At 34.6% G+C, this 22,517-nt stretch overlaps 2 protein-coding genes across 13 annotated transcripts; one reads left to right on the top strand and one right to left on the bottom strand.

Moving 5' to 3' along the window:
• The first annotated feature begins 6,294 nt into the window (after window positions 1-6,294).
• LOC129886378 (protein argonaute 4A-like) lies at window positions 6,295-16,509 on the top strand. Of its 12 annotated transcripts, none has more exons than XM_055961042.1 (25): window positions 6,295-6,395; window positions 9,955-10,001; window positions 11,050-11,102; window positions 11,508-11,673; window positions 11,799-12,004; window positions 12,105-12,320; window positions 12,397-12,533; window positions 12,607-12,704; window positions 12,775-12,872; window positions 12,969-13,131; window positions 13,209-13,325; window positions 13,401-13,508; window positions 13,663-13,725; window positions 13,808-13,921; window positions 14,015-14,180; window positions 14,311-14,423; window positions 14,514-14,651; window positions 14,739-14,869; window positions 14,953-15,018; window positions 15,126-15,189; window positions 15,275-15,386; window positions 15,483-15,556; window positions 15,646-15,740; window positions 15,840-15,871; window positions 15,985-16,509. In XM_055961042.1, the coding sequence occupies exons 4-25, from the start codon at window positions 11,518-11,520 to the stop codon at window positions 16,158-16,160; spliced, it is 2,643 nt and encodes an 880-aa protein (XP_055817017.1). In that variant the 5' UTR covers window positions 6,295-6,395; window positions 9,955-10,001; window positions 11,050-11,102; window positions 11,508-11,517; the 3' UTR covers window positions 16,161-16,509. The 12 variants fall into 12 exon arrangements, with proteins under 12 accessions (XP_055817017.1, XP_055817014.1, XP_055817011.1 ...); XM_055961039.1 differs by lacking the exon at window positions 6,295-6,395 and adding an exon at window positions 8,217-8,436; XM_055961036.1 differs by lacking the exon at window positions 6,295-6,395 and adding an exon at window positions 8,217-8,436 and having other exon boundaries at window positions 9,955-10,005.
• A 2,319-nt stretch (window positions 16,510-18,828) lies between these two features.
• LOC129886377 (uncharacterized) lies at window positions 18,829-21,885 on the bottom strand. Its single transcript, XM_055961032.1, has 5 exons — window positions 21,788-21,885; window positions 21,441-21,660; window positions 21,126-21,214; window positions 20,371-20,484; window positions 18,829-19,265 (listed from the first exon to the last, which is right to left on the bottom strand). The coding sequence occupies exons 2-5, from the start codon at window positions 21,640-21,642 to the stop codon at window positions 19,050-19,052; spliced, it is 621 nt and encodes a 206-aa protein (XP_055817007.1). The 5' UTR covers window positions 21,643-21,660; window positions 21,788-21,885; the 3' UTR covers window positions 18,829-19,049.
• Window positions 21,886-22,517: the final 632 nt, after the last annotated feature.

Below are 22,517 nucleotides of genomic sequence, written 5' to 3'. Positions count from 1 at the left end.
TAGCTACTTTTAATGTAACATAAGAATATGAGATTGGAGAAATAAATTTTATGTTAAAATCATGTGATCAAAATTATGATCACGAGGGGCATAGCTACATTAACTCAAGGGTCGAAAAATTATATTCTACATATAGAAACTAATAATATATATATATGTAATCAGAAGTATGTTTGTTTGGAAGGACTCTTCACCAAGCATATTGTTATGCAATGTAAACAGGTAGCTGAGTTAGCCTATACTTTGAGAAAAATTTAAATTCATATCGAGTCTTTACAATATTTGGTCTATGAATGTAACATTTATATGTAGGCAAAAAACTTTTATTAATTTCAATTTCTTTTTATAAGACACTTCACTAATTAATCTAATTTTGTCTTCAAGTTCCAACAAGGAAACAAGACTAACATTATTGCAACAAGTTGACTAAGGATTTTTACCATAAAACCTTCCAAATTTGGTAGGGTCTTGCCATGGACTCAAATTGAGACAAAAAACAATGGAATTCAATGAATGTTAAAATGCACAAAAATAATCCATAAAATTATGCTAATAAAGAAAAATAACAGGGGAATGAATAAAGATTTTGCTGAGTAATTTGTGATTATATCCCTAACATATGCGTAATTTTGTGACTTACACCTTGTCCTTTTATTTTTAGTGATTTTGTGATTTTTTTTGTTTTTAAATCAATGAAAATATTTGTTTTTCTGGCTTTGTACGTGTATTAACAAAGAAAGACCAGAACAATCAATTATTTTGTTGGCAGAAAATAATTTAATTATATTGTTATTATATTTTTAAATTCTAACAAATATAATAACTTGTTAATTTTTCTATTTTAGCAGTGTAAATAGTTTAAAAAGTAGAGTTTTTATGGTTTGCAAAGAATTAAGAAGATTAGGCTGCAAATCATTAAAAATAATAGAATAAGGTGTAACTCATTAAAAAAAACATACATTAGGGGTGCAAATTACAAATTATCGATTTTGCCAGTAACAAATTTGCACTTCCCAAATAGTATTTGTTTTGAATTTAAAATTAAAAAGTTTGAGTTTTCACCGTCGATAATTTCTTCTCACGCACCAAAACCACCTTAACTTAGCGGGTCATAGATTTTGAATTTGAAATTTTGAGTTTTTGAAGTTTTGAACAAGTTTTTGACTATTTGAAAATATTTGGATTCCATATTTTTAAAATCTAATCAAATTTTATGGTCGAACATATGTTGAAGATAGTTTTTTTAAAAAAAATTCTCCAAAAAACTATGACCAAACTTTAGCTCAATACTCTCCGGTCCAATATAAATGAATTGTTACACCTCTTAGAAAGACAATAAAAGCATTATAATCTGTCACGACCTAAAAATTGAGGTCATGATGGCACACATCCCAAATTTCATCCCGATGTGTAAGCCCCCAAAAAATAAAACCATACGAGACTCCAAAAGGGAAGTCAGGCCACAATAAACGGACAACAATAAAATTATACCAAAACCTGATGTCATAAGTATAAAGAGCATCTAATACAAGGTTCGAGTTTGAAGATACAACATAAGTCTCTGAATGATACAAAAGGCTGAGAAATAAAGATAGACTAGTGACTATCCGAATTTTGAGACCTCACCGCTAATCTGAGAATACACAATCCGCTAGAATATCAGCTGCCACGTGAGGTACCCTAACTAGTATCTGCATTAAAAAGGGACATAGAAGTAGTGGTGATTACAATTCATATGTACTCAGTAGGTTTTAGCCGACTGAGTATAAGAAATTAATCAAACCTATGAAATAAACTAAGGAACGCTTCCACCTGCATATAGAAAAGTCTCACTTGGGCATTGGTGCCGCCAGTTTATATATATAATGACGCGAGTAAGTAAACCTATAATAACAGATCATAATCACAATTAACTAGATAATTCAAGCAGTACAGATATCAATGCAATGCAAGGCAATATGATGATGCAATGATGTGGTGGTACGGTGGAATCAAGACTGTCGCACAGTCTGTCGTATACACCTGCCGAGCAGTGCTACCAAGCAACACCCATGGGGTCTTGCAGACCATATACCTCAATCACAATATCTCATCATCCTTGTCACCTCCTCGTGGTCAAGGGATCACAATGTATCCACTACCATGCCGTAAAACGGCCTTGGTCAGGGACTCAAGATACAAAGGTTTAAAAGTGTTTTAATTTCTTTCTCAAAAAGAATTTCCATATTTCTCGACTTCCCATGTTTCATGACATGATGAATGAGGACGAATGCATCAAAACATGTATGGCATGGAAGTAATATTCAACTCACATGTAGTACAAGGTTCAAAGTTTTCAAAACTTAACCTACAAATGATATTCACCCACAATAAATAGTAATGGGAAGGAAATACTTTAATTTAAATATTCACCCCTTTCTCAATAATATTTCAATACTCAAACATGCTCAAAATCCCCAACTCAACCCCTCACACAGGCATCACAAGTCAAATAATATACTCAAGCCTCTCTCTTAGGCAAATCATGAATCATATGCTCTCAAAGCAAACAAGATAACAAATAAGGCCCCCACATGGGCTATGTAATATAAATAAACCCTCATACGGTAACACATTAATAAATAAGCCCCACATGGGCATCACAATATATATAACATTCTCAACACATACTATAGCCTCATACCAAAATTTATAACATATGAATGACTAATTACCCCAATCTCAGTCTCAAAGAAGGATAGCCAAACCTATCTCAATTGTTGAAACCACACCCGAATACCTCCACCGAACAAGCAACTATCGAATTCAAAGCCAGTAATAACAACCTACTATCAACAATGAAACATACACATCACAGGGAGTCCAATGACACCCATATTAATAGGTTTCAGAACGAGGGTAAAATGGTCCAAAAATTAATTATTTTCAAAAAGGGTCAAATCTGGAAATTTATTGGACAATCACATTCTACTAGTAATAAGAAACTCGTGGTTGAAAAACCCATAAAAATAGAGCTCAAAACGAGTTAGAAATCACTATTTTCCTTAGATTTGGATTAAGGAAGAAACAAAGATTTTTGGGGTTTGAAACTAAGATTTTCAAATACTTAATGAAAAAGGAAGGTTTTAAGTCAAACATCACTTACCCAACACTTTGCCTCAAAAATCTCTTCTCAAATCGCCTCAAGGAGTTCAAGAACTCAAACAAATGGTGAAAAATATTGAAATGGGAAGAAAGGAGCACAAAACCAACAACACAAACCAATCAAATAACACTCGGAAACACTAAAAATAGGGATAAAATGATAATTTTGCATAAATTTCCAAAAATGACCCTCAAATTCTGTCACGCCCCGGGAGAGTAACCTAGACGTGGCCGGCACTCGAAAACCATTTCTGGCCTTCAAGCGAACCACTTGGTCCAATCACACTTTCATTCAGTTACACTCTATTAGCGGAAGACTCAAATCATAAGAATACTATTCATAATAAAGCCAAAGGCCAACCACATCTCCATTCAACAACTAGAAAAAATAAAACTAGTCACAACGAAACAATTCAACATCATCCACACTCTAGTCTATGAAGCCTCTATCAACAATATAAGAGGTGCCAATGACAAATTCATGGCTACCACAAATCAAAATAAAGGAAAACTAACTTAAAGCTGAAAAGATAACTGCGGTATCCTTCGAAAATAAGGAGGACTCACCAACTAGCTGGAAGTAAATAGATCTTCAACGATGCGCCTGTTGATGATCTCTAGTACCTGTCTCTGCATCATGAAATGATGCAGGCCAAATGGCGTCAGTACGTGGAATGTACGAGTATGTAAAATGGCCGAATGAAACATACATCAAGGTGGGATCAAATCAACTCAGAATCTCAACTCAGAAGAAGGTACAACTCAATCAAGATATTCTGAGTCTAAACAAAATATAATTTAGACAGGACCAATAACATACAATCCAGCCCAATCCATCTCAATCCGACTCAGAGTACTATCAAGACCTATATGGGAGTTTCTCTTATCCGACAACCATCACTTATGAGCCAGTGATAGTACAACAAGCCGACGTTGTTGCCACGTCCGTTCATACCTTGCCAGGGTACGAACGAATCAATAAATCATAAATTCATAACCAATCAAGTCCTCTTATATCAGGACAGTAATTTGGAAAACATCCGACTTTAACGGTCCAATTTCTTCCTACGTTTGGCGACGTAGTTATTGGATTCGAGTTATTACTTACTCTTACCCAATTCGGTGCTCGATACTCCTCCCAAGACTCAATGCTCATAAAACTCTATCCAATCAATTTAATCTAATCATATCGACCAGTCTCGTTTGGACCTCTGTCAATTCATCAATTCTATCCCAAATCAAGCTTCTTGACCAATCATATTATCCAATCAAGAATATTGCTTACATTACTTTGTGTCATCACCTTTGACTAGAAAGAATGTCTTTCCATAGTGTTCTTTTGCCAAACATTATTATTTAATAACTATCCAAGTTGTCCCAAACCAAACCAAACACTTCACGTAAAATTAGGAAATAAATGATAAAGTTAGCTTTTTTTATATTATTAGAATATATCAAAGTGGAAGTATTATATGAATATACTAATAGGAATATAACTTTTTCTTAAATATAATTTAATTTCATGATGCTAATGGAATTCCATTGAGGCATCAACTCATAGAAATTGGATTCATGCTAACTAAAAGGTTAATCAAATATTGTTCCCATCTTATTTCTAGCAATTTGGATCTGTGAAGGTGTTAAACTAATGAAAACATCCTAACCAACATTTTAGTATTCTTTCTATGTTCCATCATTTGGTAGTTGAATTAAACTGTAACGTACCAACGGATTTCAAGTTACTGCAAGTTAATTATCTATTGTTAATATAACAAAATATGTTTAACAACTCATATCAATCAACTCATAGACATACAAAAATATGTATAACAACTCATATCAATCAACTCTTAGACATAACAAAATATGTATAACAACTCATATCAATCAACTCATATCAAACATGAAACATTTATCAATTTCTCAACTTATCAATATCAACATAACAAAATCAAGTTAATAGATGTATGAACTCATTAGGACATAAATCTATCAAGAAAACCCAATTCTTATGAAAATTCAATCTCAAATAAGATGTAGGGCACATGGTGAATTTAATCTATGTTTTTAGTAACCTTACATACCTTAGTGTAGATTTTGAAGAAACCTTGATGTTAGGTCTTCAAAGGGAAACTTGAATCCTTGAGTTTGAGAGGATTTTATTGGAGATAATTTGAGAGAGAAGGGGATAAAGATTTGGGTTATTTGGAGAGGAAAAAGACTGAAATTATGATCCAAAACGCGTCCAGTTATGTATATAGATATTAGGTAATTTTACCAAAATATCCCTACAAAATCTGGAAAATCGGCCAAAATTCGCTGCAGGTCTTCTCTGTTCGATCAAGCATAACTTTTGACTCCGAACTCGGAAAAATACAATCTTGGTGGCGTTGGAAAGAAGACTCAAAGACCTTTAATTTGATAGGTTATGGGACACCCAGTTAGTTATATTTTAGGAGATATGGTCGTTTGAAGTTGACCCTTATACTAACTCATTCGAAAACTTAGCCGAAAGGAATTCTTTGGACTTGGCTTGATTTTTTTTGGGATTCCTTATGACCCTAAATCACATATAATATTTTAAATACTTATGAATCAATCATAGATCATATATACAAATTGAAGCCTTCGAGTTCGATCTTATACGTACATGAAGAATGGTTCGAATCTTAATAGAAAAAAAATTGGGGTGTTACAAAATCATTACATAATCAAAGGTTAATTTGTCAATATTACCTTTTTTGATTTTTCTCAAACTCTTTTTACAAATAAAGATACTCAATCATTTGTGACTTACACTTGGTCGAAAATATTACTAAAAAGAAGGGTGGTTCTAAAGAAAAAAATTAATACATTTTTAAACTTTGTAAAATTTATTAATTTTAAATCATAAAAAAATATTTCAATAATTTATTTATATATTGGACTGGAGGGAGTCTATTATAAGAGAAAAATTGAGTTTTAATTGGATGGGTCAGGTGGGTAAGAATAAAAATGCAAGGGTGTATTTTTCAAGTCCAAATTTTGTGTCTATTTCGTTATATTTTAAACCCTCTTAGTCGAAATTCAGTCGGCCCGCCACTATAAATGGTATGTTATATATTACAAGATTATCAATGTTTTATGAATGACACTAAAATAGGAAATAAATTTATGAACAACATTTTATAAATATACTCAAATCACCTCTCTTCTCTGGTGGTGGAGAGAATTGTCCTTCGAGAGCCACATCGTCATAAAACTACATAAAGGTAATCAACTCTTCATTAATTATTCTAATATATATATATATATATATATATATATATATATATATATATATATATATACGTCTTACATAATAGATTTGTTGTTATCTTTAGGTATACTAAAAAAAGTTCATTTATGCTGTATCAAATGATTAAATTTTGAATTTGATTTTGTGAGAAATTTAAAGGGGGGTGTTGTTTAAATTTGTTAGAAATAGTCTAAGGAAATTTGTTACAAAATTTGAAGTCGTTTCATAGTGATTTGGAAATTATCGTTTGGTACACGGATTAAATTATTTCGAATTATAGTCCTGGACTAATTTATTCTACCAAATTTAATCTCAAATTTAATCCTAGATTTCCATTTTATCTCCGGTATCAAATAGCTATATACAACACATGTACATTATATATTTTTAGGTGTATAATAGGTTTTATACACATATATACATTGTTATACTCGATTTTGAATCTTCGAAGAAATAAAACAAAAACCTTCAATGGCAGAGGTGCACATTGTATTATATTCTTAGTTAACTTTTCATTAAATATGAAAGATTTTAGATTAGAAGTGAATCAAACAACAATGACACAAAAATTTAATTTGGTGTGAAAAACTATTATCGTTTGGTAGCCAGCTTGGAAAAAATTACACTATTTATATATAGATAAAATTGTTTTTTTATGTAAATATATTAGATGTTGAAACTTCTTCAGTTAGTTCATACCTTTCAAATATTACATCCGGACTTTGCTTTTTCTCTCGCTCTCACCTGTCTTCTTTTCAGTATGGTGAAAGATGTTTCACTCACCATAGCAGCATATCACTAACAATAGGGATTCCCTTCTGTTTACTCACCCCCATTCCTACATAAGGGACCAAAAACACATTTCAATTAGTTAAAAATCAAATATTCTTAATCAGACATTACAAGAATTAAAATCATAATTTACGTATAATTGAGGGATCAAAAATATTATTTTCCAAAAAAAAATAAAAAAATATCCCATCAAGTTCCCAAGATTGGAAATAAGTTTAAAAACATTCTCAAGGTCTCAAGGAAGTGTTCATTTATTATTTTGGATGCACTTCTCCTAATACTTCATGTGATTTTGAGCTATTTTATGTCACATTATCTAAAGTGTAACTTGCGCAATTATCTCACCAAATTATCACATATTGATCCTTCCATATTAAGTTATCTGATTTTGAATTCTTTATTCTAGATGTGATAAGTTTTTGTCCTTTCTAACATTATTTTATGTCAAGAAGAAACCCCAAGAAGTTATGTATTCTTTAAGCCCAAACTTTTGAGGGGCAAAAGTATTTTTGAAAAAAAAAAAATATTCTTGAGAATAAAAGTATTTTGTGGGTGTTTGGATTTGGCTTATTTTACATAGTTTTTGGCTTTTAAGTTTTTTTATTTTTTTTATTTTTAAAAGTGTTTGGAAAAGACAAAAAGTGTCTTTAAGCACCTATTTTTAGTTTTTAAAAAATAATACAAAAATAAGTTAAAAATCAAAAGTTGAATATGACCAACTTATTTCTTTTAGCTTTTAGCTTAAAAAGTTAATCCAAACATCCCTTAGTCAATCTTTTGATGAAAAAAATAAGTAATTTTGCCAAGTAGAATCATATTTTACTACATGTCAAAATAGTTTTAATCTAACTTAAGATTCATAACTCCAAATCTCCTTCGATACAAACTTATACCCGCCCATTGCTTACACCAAATTAGTGATACATACATTTGTCACTTAGATGCAACTATACTTTTATTTTAACTTTTCGAGTTAAATTGCTTGATTAAGCGTAAATAGTGAGTGCAGATAAATATGTACTTCCCTACCATGGGAGGTGGCATATACTTACCTTCTTGAAGGACGTTATAGGTGAAATTTAAGAAGATAAATATACACAAATTTTGTTTTGTAAAAAGACTAAAAGAGTGAAATAAGGAGAGTTGAAAGAACGAAGCATATATGAAAAAGGACACGGAGAGGTGGGCCTCATCCGTACGGTTTTTTCACCACTCAAAATACGGTATGCTACTTACTACCAGCAGCAGACGCAGTGTGCTACACCAATCTGTTGCGCTATCCCACAACCTCCATATTTATATACCTTGTGTAGTAAGCAACATTATTTCTCTGTCTCTCATAGTGTCTGTGTTTGGATGGTTTTTCTTGCTTTGTATATACAATATATGGGGTTTTCATGAGGTGGGTGTTTCTTCATAGGTGTATACTAATCGTCTTTGTATGTGTCTTTGTGTTCTTGATAGATTTCTTGTTTTTTGTTTGTATATTATATTATGCTCTGTTTCTTGATAAAATTTTCTTGTTTTTTCTTTCTGTACATTATGCTCTGTTTCTTGATAACATAATGCTGTGTTTCTTGATAGATTTCTTGTTTTTTTGTTTGTATACTATATTGTGCTCTGTTTCTTGATAAATTCTTCTTGTTTTTCCTTTGTATATATTATGTTGTGTTTCTTGATAGATTTTCTTGTTGTCGTGTACAATATTGTTCTTTTCTTGATATATTTTCTTGCTTTCGTAACAATATTGTGCTGTTCTTGATTAAAAAAAAACTTTTGTATACAATATTATGCTGTTCTTGACAGATTTTCTTGCCGTCGTGTACAGTATTGTGATATTTTTCCTTGCTTTTGTATATATGGGGTTTTGAAGAAATATTTTTTATGGGTACGTAACGATATCACTGTATATATATGTGTGTATATTTTTCTGCATATATTGCTTTTGAATATAATGGTATTTTGATCTTTTGTTGCTGCTTGGTCTTCCTTGATTGTTTCACTTTTACAGTAACCCCATTGCATTGGAAATCGTTCCGTTTTCCGTTTTGGGTAAGAGGTTTTTGAAAACAACCATTATTAGTCAGCCAGAAAAGGAAAAAAAGTACTTTAATTTCATAATAATTAGCCATATGCTTATCCTTATAAGAGATGTATTTGTCTTAAACTACCATTAACTTACAAAGTAAAGAAAGATTACAAAGTACTCTGTGAGAGTTTAAAGACCGAGGTATCCTCATAGTTTTTCTTTCTCTATATACTGTATAAGGTGGATTTTGTTTATGGTGAGTTTTGTTTGCTCTCTGAATATGTGTTTCTTGGTATTCATGTTGAGTCATATATGCATATAGCACAGTATTTGTAAGGTGAAAGAATATTTGTTTTTTTCTTGTTTTGATTCATACGATCTGATTTATTTTACTTTTACTTTTTGTATCAGTGTGTGTCTGTGCTATCTGCATGTTGAGTTGTGTGTGTTTTTAGCTCTTCATTAATGGAGTATCTGTTTAATCAACCTCTTAGGTCCGGCTCATGTGCTGTGAGTCTGTTTGCCAAAAATGAAATCTTACCTCTTTTTGGTCTTCTACTACTGCAACTCTAGCAATGAAGATTTGCCAAAAAAAGGATATATTTGTCCTCTAGTTCTTTTTGCATAAAAGTTGAACAGGGATATAGTTTTATCTTTACTTACAAAGGTAAAGAAAATTTGAGTAATTCATTTTTCTTAGCTGTTTGCACAGGTTTTGAGGTCTGATTTTACAAGGTGAAAAAGAGGGTCTCACTGAAGGTAGGTATATTCTTTCCCTCTCTGTTTCTCCTTATGAATACATGGAGTTGTTTTTTATTTTTACTCTACATGTAGGGAATCTTGTGTGCTAATTTTCTTAGTTGAAGAGTTGGAATATACTGTATTTGTTGAATGAAATCTTAAGAAATTAGAATGATAATTAGGTAAACCATGTTTGCAATGGTCTTTTTAAAAAAATATATACTAACTAACTAAGCTTAAATGGTCTTCTTTCTAAAAATATATGTTTTACTTTTTCCTTTTGGATAAAGGGTCTAAAGAGTATACTCTTCCTTAGCTATGGTCATTTTTAATGGAGTTTTACTGTATGTTGTGGTTTAATATTTTCCCTTTGTCTGAAAATTGAATACTACTGTGTGCCATTTTAATCATTCTGTTACCACAATATTATATACCTTTATTTTTCTTGTGTTTTTTACTGTACCAATAAAATTACTGATTAGTAAAGTTGCATCATTAAAAGTATTATCAATTCTGTACAAGTATTTCTCCATTAGGTCTACTACTGTTATGTTCTTTAATTTGCAGATTGGGCAGGTGATTATAGTACCACTATCATTATAAAAGTGAAGAAATTTTGACATCATTTTTTCTTATTTATTCATCAGAGATTCAAGGTCTACTATCATATTGTTTTTTCCTAGCTGCTTGTCTTACTAAACTTAAGTAGTAAGATGTGCCTAGCTCATCTAAAAGCTTAAGTTGTTCGAAAGGATGCATTTTTATCAATAATGTATAATCATGTTCCTTTGCGTGTGGGTATGGAAAAGAATCGAAGGATCCAACTTGAAACCTTAACATGATGAGTGGAGTAATCCACTACATTTATTATACCTCTTTAAAGGCCTTACACAACCCAAATATAATTCAATAGTGTACATTGTACAATGTTATTTCTTCTTATACATTGGTCTATGTTATGTGCCTCTATGTGTCTGTGCATGCATGTATGCAGAGCTTTTGTTTCTTCTTCTTCTCAAATCTATTACTTTTCCTTCTTTGGCCCCTTATCGATATGCGGTTGCAGTTGTACTATTCTATCTGCCACCCCATTTTGAAGTTTTTCTGCCTGGATTAAGGGTATGAAATCTATCCTCTTTTCCACTCTTACCTGTATTGACAATTCTCTGATTATATTTTTCTAGCCACAGAATGCAGCATGTCTGAATCGAAGGATGAAAATTCTGAGCTTGTCTTGCCTGTTCTGTTGTTGATGTCTGTTAAAATTACATCATGTTACAACATTTTATCATATCACATCATTTTCTATTGTACTTTACGGTACCAATTAAAACTATTGACAAACTGACCGGATATATACAGCAGAGTAGATATATAAAGCAGAGTAGATTATATCTATGTTTTTTCCCACCTGAAAGATGATACTGTATCATTTTATAAAGCTCATGGCACTTACAATCCCATTACTGTTGTTTTAACCTTCTCTGAAAAATTAATGTATTGAGTATATTTATTTGGTCCAAGGCTATTAGAAATGGTATCTTCAAAAGATGAAGGTACAACAACAAAATCAAACCGTGTTCCTATGGCTCGACAAGGAACTGGGTCAAAAGGACAAAAGATTCGCCTACTCACCAACCATTTCAAAGTAGGGATGAACAACTCTGATGGGCACTTCTTCCACTATAGTGTAAGCTTTCACCTATTTATATTACATTCAATTTCATTGAGCTAAATACAATGTGTAATGCTACGTGTTTGGCTCGATATGTTTCAAACTATACTTTTAGATAATAATGATCATTACTGCCTCAGGTTGCTCTAAATTATGAAGATGGAAACCCCATAGAGGTGAAAGGAATTGGACGAAAAATCCTTGACAAGGTCCACCAAACATATGCAATGGAGCTAGCTGGCAAAGACTTTGCTTATGATGGGGAGAAGAGCTTGTTCACTATTGGTGAACTGCCCGGGAAGAAGTTTGAGTTTGATGTTGTCCTGGAGGATATTTCTTCATCCAGGTGCAGTAGTGTTGAATTTCTTTGTGCATTTCAATAAAATGTTTTTGTTGTAATATAATCCAATGGTATTTATCAGCTAAAGTTTGCTTCATGTGTACAGAACCACTCGAGGCAGCCCTGGAGGGAGTCCCAGTGATGTTGATAGGAAAAGATCAAAGAAGCAGCCATGGTCAAAGGCATACAAAGTGGTAATTAAGTATGCTGCAAAAATACCAATGCAAGCCATTGCAAATGCACTCCGGGGACAAGATTCTGAAAAGTATCAAGAGGCAGTGAGAGTGCTTGACATAATTCTGAGGCAGCATGCTGCCAAACGGTATGGAATTTATCTTATTTTTCTGCTTTGATAACTTATTCTGGTTTTCTAAAACTCGTGTATTTTTTTGTTACAGGGGCTGCCTTATTGTGCGCCAATCTTTTTTTCACAATGAGGCTAGAAACTTTGTTGATCTTGGTGGAGGAGTTTCAGGATGCCGAGGTTTCCATGCAAGCTTCCGGGCCACGCAAGGAGGCCTTTCATTGAACATGGGTAAATTGTTATCCAGAAAATCACTACATTTTCTAACCCCCATAGCACTATCTTATGGTTTTTGAATTTACAGATGTGTCAACCACAATGATTGTTAAGCCAGGGGCAGTGATAGATTTCCTTCTTGCAAACCAAAATGCAAGAGATCCTTATCAGATTGATTGGTCCAAGGTAACTAGTACTCATTCTCTTTTCGTTGCAACAGTACCTTCTAATTTTTCATATTTGCTCCTCTTTCCAGGCAAAGAGGATGCTGAAGAGTCTGAGGATCAAGGCCAGCCCCTCAAATAGGGAATACAAAATCACCGGTCTCACTGATAAGCCTTGCAAAGAGCAGACGTCAGTTTGTTCATTATAAATCCATTTTGCCTTTTCACATTTTCTGGATGATTTGCTATCGAGCACATATTCAATTTCGGTTGTTTTGCATTTCAGCTTCACTTTGAAGCAGAAAAATGGGAATGGGGGAGTGCAAGAGGTTGAGACGACTGTTTATGAGTATTTCACTCATCATCGCCGTATTCCTTTACAATATTCTGGAGATTTTCCTTGCATTAACGTTGGGAAACCGAAACATCCAACATTTATTCCTCTTGAGGTACTAGACAACTAACAACTGCTAATATATGCAACTTTTAAGGTTGTGACCTCACAGTTTTTCCTTTGTCTTGCTAGCTTTGCTCTCTGGTGTCTCTGCAGCGCTACACCAAGGCCCTGTCCAATCTACAAAGGGCTTCCCTTGTAGAAAAATCCCGACAAAAGCCCCAAGAAAGGATGAGAACATTGACAGATGTAAGCTCTTGAATCAATTGTAGCTTGTACTCATTTCATACAAGCTATGCATTTCCCTATGACGTAAACTTGCAGGCTCTAAAGACCAGCAACTATAAGGCTGACTCTCTTCTTGGATCTGCTGGAATTTCAATTAGTGATCAGTTTACTCAAGTTGAAGGTCGAGTCTTGCCAGCTCCAAAGGTGACATAGTTAGTGTTCAATGTCCTGCTGTTGTTGTTCTCTTGTCATTTTTAAGTTCGAAGTGTTTCTCAGGTTGCACTGTAAATTATAGAATTCGAGTTTGTATATGTATGGCTGACAGGATTTTTAACATTTCTTATTACTTGTACTACAGTTGAGGGTAGGGGATGAACAAGACTTGTTTCCTAGAAATGGAAGGTGGAATTTTAACCAGAAGGTAGGTATCTTGCTCAACGTATTTTACTTTCTCCCCATGATTAATCCATGGTCGTCCTTTAATTTGAATCTTGCCAACATAGCAATTGGTTGAACCGGTCAAACTTGAGCGTTGGGCAGCTGTGAACTTTTCTGCCCGTTGTGATGTCCGTAAGCTTTGTATGGATCTACAAAGGTGTGGGAAAATGAAAGGAATTGTGAGTACCTTTCCCACTCTGGGGTGCAATATGTGCGTGTGTTTGGTTAAAATCATTTTTCTGCATCATTAACGTGTTACATCACCTATGTAGTTAATCAATCCACCATATGATATCTTTGAGGAGAATCAGCAGTTCAGGCGTAACCCTGCTCCTGTGAGAGTTGAGAAGATGTTAGAAGCACTGAAATCAAAACTTCCAGCTCCACCTCAGTTCCTTCTATGCATTCTGCCAGAGAGAAAGAACTCTGACCTTTATGGTTGTTGCCTTAGAGCCAACTAATCTTGGTTTCTTCAGGATCTTATATTTAATTTTTTTTTAAAAAAAAATAATAATGGCTGGCATATCTTTTTTAATTGTCTCTTTTCTGGTAATTTTCCATATTGAAGGCCCCTGGAAGAGAAGGAATTTAGCTGATCTTGGAGTTGTTACACAATGCATTGCTCCTACAAAGATCAATGATCAGTACCTTACCAATGTGCTCTTGAAAATCAATGCAAAGGCAAGATTTGAATTGACAAAGCTTTTACAACAATTATTACTGACTCCTGATTGATTAAACACTTCTTCCATATCTGTTTCTTCTTTGCAGCTGGGCGGCATGAATTCCTTTCTGACCACGGAGCTTGTCCCTACACTACCTCAGATTTCCCGAGTCCCCACTATCATTATTGGGATGGATGTCTCTCATGGCTCACCTGGACGATCAGATGCTCCCTCCATTGCAGCGGTAGTAAAAGATTATTGCTCATTTTACACTCTGCTTGCTTCTCTTGGTGTTAGACTGAAATTGATTTTATGAATTTGAGATCACCAGGTGGTCAGCTCTAGACAATGGCCCTTGATTTCACGGTATCGAGCAGCTGTTTGTACACAGTCACCAAAGCTTGAAATGATGGATTCTCTGTACAAGAAAATATCGGACACCGAAGATGTGGGCCTTTTCAGGTAGTTGCTTACTCAATTAGTTGTTTGTAGTTAAGGGTTTATCGTATACATTTTGTTGCTTAAGAAGTTTGTCCTGTTTCCAGGGAGCTGCTGAGGGATTTTTACTCAAGTTCTAAAAATGTGAAACCTGAGCACATCATCATTTTCAGGTATAATTTCAAGAAACCTGTTTCCTATGTATATCTTTTGGCTGCTTCTAATTACAGCACATTAAAAGTTAATCATTGCTGATGATAAAGTTGTCTCTGATGTACAGAGATGGAGTTAGTGAGTCTCAGTTCAACCAAGTCATTAACATTGAGCTCAATCAGATTATCGAGGTTTGAATGTGCAGTAACTGCAACTTAGTTTTTCCATGAAACCTATTCTCTTTCTGATAAAAAAAAATATGACTGTATTCTCTAGGCTTGCAATCATCTGGAAGAAGATTGGTCTCCAAAGTTCACTGTCATTGTAGCACAAAAGAACCACCACACAAGATTTTTCCAGACTAACTCACCAGATAATGTTCCTCCTGGTTTGTACTTTTAGCTACCTAGCTTGTGTTGTTAGTGGAGTATAATTTGATTGATTGATTCTGTAGAAACTTCCTTGAAATATCTTCCTATGCCAGGGACTGTGATTGACAATGGAATTTGCCATCCAAAGACCAATGACTTCTACATGTGTGCTCATGCTGGGCCTATTGTGAGTTTCTAAATCCCTTCTCTGAGTCTGCTCCGCGATTCATATTCAATGCTTCCATGATGAGCTTCTGTCATCTTTGTTCTATTCAGGGAACAACAAGACCTACACACTACCATATTCTGCATGATGAAATTGGTTTCTCAGCAGATGACATGCAAGAGCTGGTCCATTCACTGTCTTATGTGTAAGCAAGCAAACAATCTCCTTATGAAGAATGGATGTTACTACTTTTAAAATCCTTTATTGAGAGGTTTTATATATTTTTTCTACTACTGGACTGCAGGTATCAGAGAAGTACCACAGCCATCTCTGTTGGTAAGAATAATCTGGAATTATTATGATTCTTTACTGGCTTTAAAGGTGTTAGAATATCATCACATACTACTACTATGCTGATCTGATGAATTTCTTCTTTTTCTTCCGAGCAGTTGCACCTATATGTTATGCCCACTTGGCAGCAGCACAGGTGGCACAGTTTATCAAGTTTGATGAACTGTCAGAGACTTCCTCAAGCCACGGTGGAGTTGCAACATCTGGTAGTGTTCCAGTCCCTCCATTGCCTCGGCTTCACAAGAATGTTCGCAGTTCAATGTTCTTCTGCTAAACTAATGGAATTCCTGGTTCTGTAATGATGACTGAAGGTCTTATGTTTTTTTCGTCAATTTTTTGTCTAAGCCACTGTTGGTGGAGAAAACTAACTTATGCTTGTTTCTGGTGATTATATTGGGGATGAATGCAAGAAATCAGAAACTATAGTCCTTTGTGCTTTTGTGATGTGTCCCTTCCGTAAGCCATTGCATTGGCATTGTTATAGGATAGAAGTTTGTAGGGAGCTTTAGTTTTGCTGTTTAGACCTTTCAGCAAAATATTTATCTACATGTAGGTACCCCTTAAGATTTGCTATCAGACATTCTGATTATCTTTGCTAATCTTCATGTTTTTCCTTTTTTTTTCTTTCGTTTGTGGTTTCACATGGAAGAAGATTCTCGTAATATTACACTACAAATCCACCATCGTTGGCTTCTGCCACTACCACACATCTATTATCACAACCAATATCATTGCCAACAGCCACACCTCCTGTCCTATTACCATCTACAACCTATACACCACCACAACCAATCGCCGACATCATCTTTGATTTGATCCTCAAAATATCATACTCAGCTGCCAAAACCAGCCTTAAGATGTTGATCATCGAAAAAAAAAAACATACCCATTGAAATCCCACAAGTGGGGTCTGGAGAGGATAGGATGTACGCAGACCCTACCACTATCTCATGGAGATAGAGAGGTTGTTTCCGAAAGACCATCGACTCAAAAGTCACAGTCCCAAGTAAAAGAGAAAAACAATATATATAGCATAATGGCACAAAAAAAATGAAAAGCGATGCAAATTTTACAGGACAAGAACAATAACGATAGCAAGTAATGTGATAATGTGATAATCAAAGGCAAAAGCAATAACAACACAACTATATAGGCACGCCTAAACCTACGACCACCCTAAACCGGCACTCGGCCAAACACCATTCTATCCCTACTAGCGACCTCCAGTCTTTTCTATCTAAGGTCATGTCCTCGGTGATATTGAGTATCGCCACATCTTGTCTAATCACCTCTCTCCAATTTTATTCGGTCTACCCCTACCCCTCCGCAACCCCTAAATCTAACCGCTCGCACCTCCTAACTGGGGCGCCGACACCCCTCCTCTGCACATGCTCAAACTATCTCAATCTCGCTTCTGTCATCTTGTCTGGCGCAGATGTCACTCCCATCTTCTCCCAAATAACGTCAATCCTGATCTTATCACTCCTAGTATATCCACACATCCATCTCAGCATCCTCATCTCCGCTACATGCATGTTCTGAACATGAGAGTTCTTTATTGGCCAACACTCCACTCAATTTAACAACGCTGGTCTAACCATCGTTCTGTAGAACTTACCTTTAAGTTTAGGTGGTACTTTCTTATCACACAGGACTCCAGAGGCAAGCCTCCATTTCATCCACACTGCCTCAGTGCGGTGCGAGACATCATCATCAATGTCCCCACTTCTCTGGATGATGGATCCAAGATATTTAAAGCTTTCTGTCTTGGGGATAGGTTGAGTGGCAAGCCTCACTTCCATGCTCTCTTCCTCCATCGGAACACTAAATTTGCACTCCAAGTATTATGTTTTGGTCCTGCTCAATCTGAACCCTTTGGACTCCAGCATTTGTGTTCAAACCTCCAACCTATATCATTAACTCTTTCCCAAGTATCATCAATCAAAATTATGTCATCCACAAATAGCATACACCATGGAACGTCTTCCTGAATAGACCGTGTCAACTCATCCATCACCAAGGCCAAAAAAAAAGGACTTAGCACAGATCCCTGATGTAGTTCCATTTCTCCTCTGTTGATCATCGAAATGTTCAGGAAACATTACTTTACAGAGGTGTCGAAAGGTTCCACTGTTCTGACTCCATAGCTAATCCAACAACATTTGCATTCATGCCGAAGATTTTCAAACTGTTGCATTCTAAACCAACACATGACAATGATGATAACAAGAAGTACAAGAAAAAGCTTGTCAATCGAGTAGGTGATTTTGGATCAGCTCATAAGATTTTGGGTTATTTTACTCTATTTCAAACAGTAAACTTTTAACTTCTCAACCATTTTTGCTTGTTGAAGCAGACTTGTATTTTATCAAGAAAATTGCATTGCACTTGAACTCGAGCTAAATCCATCAGTCATTACAGCGAAAACCACATGGACTGATGGAAACAAACACACATGATGTAAGATAGGCTTTTGTTTGAAGTTTACCAACACTAACTATAAAGTAAAAGTTAAGAATACAGGATTAAGTTACAAGGTCAAAGCTTGCTACCAGGTGCAATTCCTACTCTCTATTTTGGGTCAAAGCAATAGAGTACTAGACACACATGTGAATATTATCATCAGCATCAATCTTCATTCATGGAAAAATGAATATCTGACGACTAATCGTATGAAACAGTCTCAATTTTCAAGCACCTGGGCACTGCTGAAAAGTCCCTAAAATTGGCCATTTGCATCTGTAAATCTGGCTAAGCTGGTTAGCTTCACTGCATGCATATGATGCTAACAGTGGATATAATTATATTGTGTTCGCTTGAGAACGACCTGGTTGCCTTGATGGAGTATTCTTTTTTGGGGTCATTAACTCTATGGCCATGAAAAAAGTTGGAATACCAATGGCATTAAGCAACATCAATGGGACCTCAGTAACACTCAAAACTACAAAAAATCATTGTTACACTAGTACATAATCGTATCTCTGAAGAAAATTGGTGGAGAATTCATGGATGAACAAGGAAGCAAAGCCAAACTACAATCACCATAATTACGACAACTATGATACTATTTCATTAATATTCCAAAATTCCTTCATGTTTAAGGTTAGGGAACAAAAAAATTGTTTAATTCCTTTCTTTTTAGCCGCATGGGTCTCTAGTGCTTTTAACTCCTTCTACCTTTGTTACGCCTCGTAGCTACTGTCGTCCACCCATCCGGGTCCACTTCAGCGGGATGTTTTATCACGGGTTCAATCATCATATCCTGGCCCAAACTTGACTGGGTTTCCATAGAATCAATTGTCATATCAGATGAATTGTTGCCCAAGTTCTCATTTCTGTTACCCCCATCATTACTACTGTCATCGTCATCACTAGCATCCTGGAAAGTTTTGGAAAAGTAAGCAATAAAATCAATCATTGTTTGAAAGTATTTACTTTCTTTATAGAGATTTTCTGAAGCATATTTGCCAGCAAATAATTAGGAAGAAATATGCATTACACGGGCAATATACAAAAGAGCAATAGTTTCAATATAAGGCACTTTCCACTTGGGAATGATATTGGTCAAGATATCACCGCAATCATACTAAGATGCAAATTTATTTTGGGGTTAAAAATAATATAGGTTTAACGTGAGGTGGAGTCATTGTGGATGTGTGTCATTAAAAACAAATATGGTGTTGAAGGATACTGGCGTTCCAGTGATGTTAGAACACCATGCGGCGTTTCTGCTTGGAAAGGCATCATATAACTTTGGCCTTGCTTTAAGGCTAAAATTGATTTTGAAGTTGGTAATGGCAGAATAATTGCTTATCATTGGGCTAGTCATGACCCTTTGATGGACGTGAACAACCCTTTGATGGACTTATTCCCTGATTTATTTACCATAGCAGTAAACAACACTTCCTTACTGGCTGACTTAGAATAAACGGGTGTGGAACATCAACTTCAGAGGAAATGTAATGATTTGGAGGTAACTAGGACTCTGAAATGTTTAATCTGTTGAGCATGAATCTGCAACTGTCAAATATAGAGGATCATTACATGGAAATCCAACAGCAAAGTAATGTTCACTGTGAGTTCTTGCTACAAGTATCTTAGAAAGGTGGATAATCTAGCAAAGCCTTGGCCATAAAGACGAATTTGAAGGTCCGAAAACGCCCATAAATAATTAGTTAACTTGTGTTTGGCCATAAGTAATGCACTTGTGTTGCTCTTTCTTAGGGAATAGGAACTTGAGAAGAACTAAAAGAGAACCTTTAAGAAGTATTTTAGGCCTTAATTCATATTCATTACAAATGAAATTTGGGCATATCAGGTATTTGACAAAAGTTAACTGTATGATAGGATACAGCAATATCCGAAAACGCCCATAAATAATACTTCTACATAAATAATTCACTCAACTAGTTATTCTTTATCACTATTTGTTATGCATATGATAGGATACAGCAAACCTTATGCCAATAAAAAGGGGCGCTTACTTGTCTGACATAAGTAGCAGGACTCCTCCCAACATTTGTTTCTCTTAGCACTTTGATTGAATTGAAATTCCCTTCCAGACACTCTTCATGCATATACATCAATTTTTCTGCTACCTGATAGAGATCACAAATATTGCTTGTTATGGAAGCATACATCAGACTTGGCTCTAGAACTTTGATTCATTGAACAGTTATTTCAATATCTACAGATGGCTCCTTGTGAGAAATTGAGCCATAGAAAGCCACTTGAGGAGGGAGAAACCAGCCTATATTTTTAAAGCCTCAATCTTTTCTCCTCTTCTCCTTTCTTTTCTTTTTTTTTTCCTTTTTTTTTATTGAGACAGAGATTAGAGCCTCAATCTTCTAACCTACAAAGCAAAACTCCGTCAATACAAAGTTTCTCATTGGATGAGCACATAAGTTTCTCATTGGATGAGCACATATTTTTTTCAAAGAATTACAATACTCAACAACGATAGGCAAAACTTCAATAAATTCCTTCTCTTTTATTGTTCAAACTTCCGATTGCATATAATTTATAATTAAACTAAACAAAAAGATGAAAAATCTAAATTCAAACACACGAATTCATAATATTCATGAAAACAACTATATGTATATAAATAAATAAAAAATGTTCCACTTAATTTCACTGTCTAAAAAAATTCATTCCCAACAATATTTTGAGTTGAGCTAACAGCCAAAAAGCCAACAAAGATTCTACAAATTACACTGGCAAGGAGTTGGCACTGTACCTCCTCAAGGCTGCCATCATTGACTTCAGTATTTAGAGATATCATGAACTCATCTAGAATTTCTTCTATATCATCCATGTATATTTTTTCTGCATACAAAATGAAAAGCAAATACTTCATTCAACTAATAGAAGGGAGAAAACAAAGATACATTAGCAGCTGTTACTGGCTTTAATATGCTACTCCCTCTTTTCAATATGCTATTTTCCTTTTCAGTTTCTTCCAAAAAGAATGTTTTTTTAACAATTTCTGATTCTTGAACTTAGTGCCTAATAAATTGAATAAACGGATGGTGTATTAATCAATTGGAAGTACCTTTGGATTGTGTGAAAGCTGAAAAAATGTCAAGATTGAGTTGATTCGATTTTTCACGAGTGCCTCGGCCACCCCACTCGTTCTCGATAGCCATCTGAAGAGCAGTCCATCTAGATAGCACCAAACCGATGCCTTCCTGTAGCTGTGCAGCTGCCTCCGCCGTCAGCTGCTGAACTGATGCGTTGCTGCTGCTACCCTCCATTCTACACACTCCCCGCTTCTGCAAAAAAAAAAAGATGAAGAATCGTAATTGTAAGGGGAAACAATAGTTCAAGAGGATTTTAATCCTTTCTACTTGTCAATTCGGAGATTAAGTTGAGAAATCTTCACATGGAGAAGGGAATTACCAGTAGGGTTTTTGCCGGAAGAAAGTTTTGGGAGCAGAGAGAAAATGGTGGCGGGTCGGCTATTAGGGCTCCAAGAATTTTAGGATTTTCGATTTATGTTTTTCGATAAGAAATTGACTTAATGAAAAAAATTACTGTAGCAATAATTGCTTTTGTAAAAGCTACACAAACAAACACAAAAAAAGTAGCTAACTAGCTACCTTGTGAAATTTTAATTTTCCATCACGTAATTTTTTTTTTACTGTGAATAAAATCAAATCACTATACATAAAAATTGATTTATGTACTTTTATAAATATAGATAAATACAATAGTATAATATTTTAAATTTTCAATATGTAGAGACTGAAATATTGAATATAAATTTAAAATATTAATTTATATGCATTTAAAGAACCAACCCACATGAGTTAATAAGATCATTCAATACTCACTAGACATGAATGTTACATATCGATAAAAGTTTATAAATTAAGCGGTCAAGGGTATAACTTATAAAACTTTGATTAAGCCTTCATGTGTAGCTATGAATATGAATACACGTGTACTTGCCTACATGTGTTGATACAAATAAATACAGTAACTGTAGATAAAAATAATTAAACACGTATTTATAAGTATAAGTTAGGTTAAAAAAAGAAGCTTAACTTTCTTTTTAAAAAAGCAATGTCACGGAGAGAAGGTCTCACCTAAGCGCGTCAACTATATTACTTATGAAGTCAGATTTTTT

Source organism: Solanum dulcamara, chromosome 4 (genome assembly GCF_947179165.1).
Source record: "Solanum dulcamara chromosome 4, daSolDulc1.2, whole genome shotgun sequence".
Lineage (NCBI taxonomy): Eukaryota > Viridiplantae > Streptophyta > Magnoliopsida > Solanales > Solanaceae > Solanum > Solanum dulcamara.
The sequence above is the reverse complement of the archived record's forward strand: the minus strand, read 5'-3'. Positions and strand labels throughout refer to the sequence as shown.

Bases quoted from the DNA above. Each gene is read 5' to 3' on its own strand.
- LOC129886378 (XM_055961042.1), top strand. From the start codon at position 11,518: ATGGTATCTTCAAAAGATGAAGGTACAACAACAAAATCAAACCGTGTT. The intron at 12,705-12,774 runs GTAACTAGTACT...TCCTCTTTCCAG, and splicing joins ATCAGATTGATTGGTCCAAG to GCAAAGAGGATGCTGAAGAG. The intron at 15,557-15,645 runs GTGAGTTTCTAA...TGTTCTATTCAG, and splicing joins GTGCTCATGCTGGGCCTATT to GGAACAACAAGACCTACACA.
- LOC129886377 (XM_055961032.1), bottom strand. From the start codon at position 21,642: ATGGAGGGTAGCAGCAGCAACGCATCAGTTCAGCAGCTGACGGCGGAG. The intron at 21,215-21,440 runs GTACTTCCAATT...TTTTGTATGCAG, and splicing joins AGCTTTCACACAATCCAAAG to AAAAAATATACATGGATGAT. The intron at 19,266-20,370 runs GTAAGCGCCCCT...AAAACTTTCCAG, and splicing joins CTGCTACTTATGTCAGACAA to GATGCTAGTGATGACGATGA.